General features: G+C 43.2%; 1 protein-coding gene across 1 annotated transcript in view; it reads left to right on the top strand.

Annotated features, from left to right (window-relative positions):
* Positions 1–4,673, top strand: part of LOC119423488 (spectrin alpha chain, non-erythrocytic 1) — a gene marked incomplete in the record, with an annotated part of 64,843 nt that overhangs the window by 12,699 nt on the left and 47,471 nt on the right. The window contains 1 exon segment of the mRNA XM_037690921.1: positions 479–622. Within this exon segment, the coding sequence (XP_037546849.1) occupies positions 479–622 (144 nt within the window).

The following is a 4,673-nucleotide window of genomic DNA, read 5'->3' on the forward strand; positions in this document are numbered from 1 at the left end:
GTCATCTGAACAGTTTCTTTTTTATAGAGACATTTCGCCCTCTATCCAGAGGACTTCATCAGTCAGAGGAGGAATTGACGAGGGACACCCCCATATTTATCTATCTATATCTATTTTTATATATCTATCTATCGATATATATATATATATATATATATATATATATATAATATATATGAAATAAACTACTTCTTACTACTTGTACTTACTTCGCGGTTTTTTCACTTATCGTGGGTCTACAGGGTACAGATCCCCCGCGATAAACGAGGGACTACTGTAGCTTAATAAATGGAAAATATAAAAACAGGAAACAACTGTGTAACGCAGCATTCACAAAATTAGCATATAAATGTTTTACTTCTTATGAGGTATGCATAGATGGAGAGAATTGAACAACATTTTTCATGCTCAGGATAACAACAATCACATTACTCTCAACCCTCTTTTAATATGTTGTCTGCATTGTGTGCTTTATCAGATTTCAGGGCCAGAAATGCAGAAGAAAGAGCTCCAGACCAAACACAGAGCTCTGCACACGGAGGGTGAAGAGCTAGCAGCTGCTAAATGTCCCAGTGAGAGCTTCAGTCAGCGTAACGCACTCTTCAACAAGGAAGCACTGCAGGTAAAACACTTGTGACACGCAAACACACGGGCTTACACAACCTATACCTTTACAAAACAAACTCAAGCAAATATTTTTAGGTTTTAATCTTCAATTACTGGGAAGGACAGTGCATAAATGTTGAAACACCTTTATTTTTCTTTTTTGGGCATCGCAGGTTTTTATTTGCTGCTCCCACTGCAGCTGTGGTAAAAAGAAAAGTACAGAAAGTACCTATTTTATCACAAAATGTTCAAATCCGAGTGTGATGGTGTCCAACATTCTTAGTTCACACTTCTTATACAGTTGGTTCATCAGCAGGTATGTTTTTGTTCTTTCACCGTGTCGCTCGCTGCTATTTAAAGTTTTTGTTTCTCAGATCCCCGCACACCCAGACTCCCACTGACGTGTCTGACTTCAGAATGTTCTCTTTAAAACAGGAAGTGAAGGTTCTTTTAACTTGTTATATACATCCATTATCTTCACCCGCTTCTTCTTTTCTTGGGGTCGTGGGGGGTCCTGGTGCCCATGTCCAGCCATCAGTGTGCGAGAGGCGGGGGACACCCTGGACAGGTCTCCAGTCCATCACAGGGACACATAAAACGAGACCAACAACCATTCACTCTCTCACCTAGGGACAATTTAGAGTTACCAATCAGCCTAACATGCATGTTTTTGGTCTGTGGGAGGAAACCGGAGTTCCTGGAGAAAACATGCAAACTCCACCCAGAAAGGCCCCCGGCTGGGATTTCAACCAGGTCAACCTGCTCTAAGAGAGGCGGCAGCTCTACTAACTGTGCCACCGTGTTGCCAACTTGTTATATTTTCTATAAATCCTAAAGATTCACATGTGACCACCACTTCTGGTTTAGGACCTTTTCTCAGTACGACTTATAGTCTTTCAACTGTGACCTTTTGTTTGAGGCTTACTTTCTAGTCTGCATTACTTCCTGTCTTAATAAGGGTGCTGTCAGGGGTGTGGCAAACACCAGAGTGTGGTAACATGAGCCACTGGTAGCAGCTTTAACACATCTCAGTTCTCTTCTTATACAGTTTTTACAGTTTACGTATACCCTTAAGACCCGCGATAAGTGAAAAACCGCAAAGCAGGGATAGTAGTACAAGTAGTAAGTAGTAGTTTATTTTAGTATTTATATAAATATATATATTAAGGTGTTTTAAACCCGCACACTATTGCAATATTCTAAACAATGGTTGTAAACGCTCTAAAAGAGCACAGAATGTCATGATTTCCCTCTACTTGCCTCCTCTGCTCGCAAGTGGTCTTGGCCACGCCCACTTCTCCGCTCTGCACAGAGATCAGCTGATCAGCTGCAGCAGGAAGCTTATCCTGCAGTGTGGGCTGCACAAAGGTGCAGCAGGTGTTAAATAATATAAAATAATTTATTTTAAATAAAAAGTCCATGCCGATCGTTCAATCAGCCAGTTGTGTGTCATGTCCAACCTTATTTTGAAAATAGAGCGAGTCCGTGATAAACGAACCGCGAAGTAGCGAGGGACTACTGTACATCAAAACGCCAACGTTTTGTCAACTAATCTTTATTCATTCATTCAACCTTTATTTAGACAGGTTAATCCCATTGAGCCTCGGGGACTCATTTACAAGAGAGACCTGGTTTTAACCAAGAGTGATGACAACAATGGACAATCAGAAAGGATGAGTACAAAAAAAGAAGTTCAGATTCATTAGTGGTCTTTAGAGAAAACAGTTAATGTTTGTGGACATTTTGAGCAGCATTAAATCTTAAAAAAGCTTTAAAATAAAATCCTGAAGATCTGGGAAAGAAGCTGTTGCAACAAAAACATGGCGTCCTGCTGCTGAGGTCAAAAGACGAAGGCTACCTGTCGCGTGTTCCTCCAGTGGGAACAAACTGTGAGCTGCTTCTTATTCTGTCCCGAGAAAGCTGTGCGAGCTGGATTCAGCTGAGAGAAGTGAGGGAGGGGAAGCCGCCACCACCAATGATTTAGGGATGAGGTCATTGTTTGGCTTCGTCTCTTCACGCCTTCGGCTCGCGGAGGCTCGGCCGAGCAGCGCCACTGCTCGTGTTATCTCATCGCTGCGACCATTTTCCTGAACACAGGCGTTTGTTTTTCAGCAGCTTTGGAGGAGGGACATTTTGTCCCGTGGTTTTGTCATTGAAACTCAAGTTGAGCAACCACCCAAACTTATAAGCTATTTACTTCCAAACAGACAAATTTAATTTTAGACGTGTCTGCTGACGGAAGCGTGCGACGTACGGACGTATTGAAAGCAGCACGTTAAGATTTGCAACCCTTCTGTTCTCGTGTGTCATGCTTATCCATTTGCAGAAAGGGCTTTAAACAAAAAAGTTCTGGTACCGAGGGAGCCGCTTGTTCGGCTGCGATGTGGCCGACTTCCACAGCTGACGAAAACGTACGCTTGTAAAGTGGAAGAGACTTTTAAAGGCCTCTAACGGCTCGAGCAAATCAGCGTTTCACAGAGAAGCGTGTTTGTTTCAGCAGCTGCTCTGCTAAATGTCCAACTTTTCATCGTTTATTCTCCTGATAGAACAAACAAACAGAAAAACTCCAACTCCCAGTGTCTTCGGGGCCAAGCTGCATTCTTGAGATGTGGAAAAATGTACACGATGATAGACACTTTAAAAGTGTAAGGATCAGGATATCCAAAATAAACAAGCTAATCCTTATTGTCCATTAAAGGCAGCCTGTAATGCAACAACCTGCGGCTCGGTGTGTGTTTGTCTTTTAACAAAATATCCAGTGAACCATTGAACAGATTTTAATGAAACCCTCAGCATGCATTCATTACATAGACAACTGATTCAGTTTGGAGTCATCCACATGAAAAAATGTCCACCACAGCTTCGTAACCTCATCAAACTGAGTCAGCTCCTCAACACCTCAAAGACTAAGGAGCTGATGATCAACTTCAGGAAAAAGAAAATGGCGGTCCCACCCCTGATTATAAGTGGAGACAATGTGGAGAGAGTAGCTGACAATCATTTCCTGGGAGTCCATACTGAGGTGAATCTGACCTGGAGCCTGAACGCCTCTGAGTTGCTGAAAAAGGCCCAGCAGAGACTGGAGGAACAACATCACCCAGAGATTGCTGGTGTTTTTCTACCGATGCATCTTAACATACTGCATCACTGTGTGGTGTCCTAGCTGCACAGTGGCTCAGAGGAAAGCGCTGCAGAGAATTAGCAACACAGCCCAGAGGATCGTGGGCTGCCCTCTTCTCTCACTGGAAGATCTACACAGTTCCTGCTGCACAGGAACAACTAGTGTGTTATCAATCTGCTTGTGATGCACATGTGGAGTGTTTAAAATCTGTAACTGTTACCTTTTATACAGTTGGATATATTCAATCCAATTCAAATTCAAAAACACTTTATTAATCCCAAAGGGAAATTAAATGTTGTAGCTCATCATCCTTGTTTTATTAAGAGCTGTTATAGATGCTGATGGCGGTAGGCAGGAAGGGTCTCTTGTAAAGGTCTGACCCACCGCGGATCCAAAGAAACTGGCCACAGATGCCATCCGTCAGATTCTGCTGGCCTCTCGGTTCCCCGGGCTGCAGCATTGCCCGAATGCTGGGCAGAGCTCCTCCCAGAGTGATTTGTCACGTCCCAACAGCCTGCCGAGCTCCTCGTCGCTGCAGACAGCCAGCTGCAGGTGTAGGGGGATGATCCCGGTCCTTCTGCTGTCACGAGCCACGTTTCCTGCTAGTTCCAGGGTCTCAGTGGTCAGGCACTCGAGCACAGCCGGCAGGGAGACGGGAATGCATCTATGGCGCCTCCTTTTCAACTCATTTGAGATTTGGGGCTGTAACTCATATATTATTTGAACTTTTGAGATGTTAATCAGCTGCTCTCGGGTGTAAAAAAAAAAAGAAAAAAACCTTGTTGCCATGGTTATGCATCATCACAAATGTTCAAAAGTAAAAAGGTGTCAGTAAAAATCCTTCCAGTTGCACAGCATCCGACACCAGAGGAAACAAACATCCAAAAAAGTGATTTACATCCAGAAAAAGAGGAATTAGTTTCCAAAAGCAAAATCTCAGAATGAA

Source organism: Nematolebias whitei, chromosome 1 (assembly GCF_014905685.2).
Source record: "Nematolebias whitei isolate Nwh7 chromosome 1, NemWhi1, whole genome shotgun sequence".
NCBI classification, from domain to species: domain Eukaryota; kingdom Metazoa; phylum Chordata; class Actinopteri; order Cyprinodontiformes; family Rivulidae; genus Nematolebias; species Nematolebias whitei.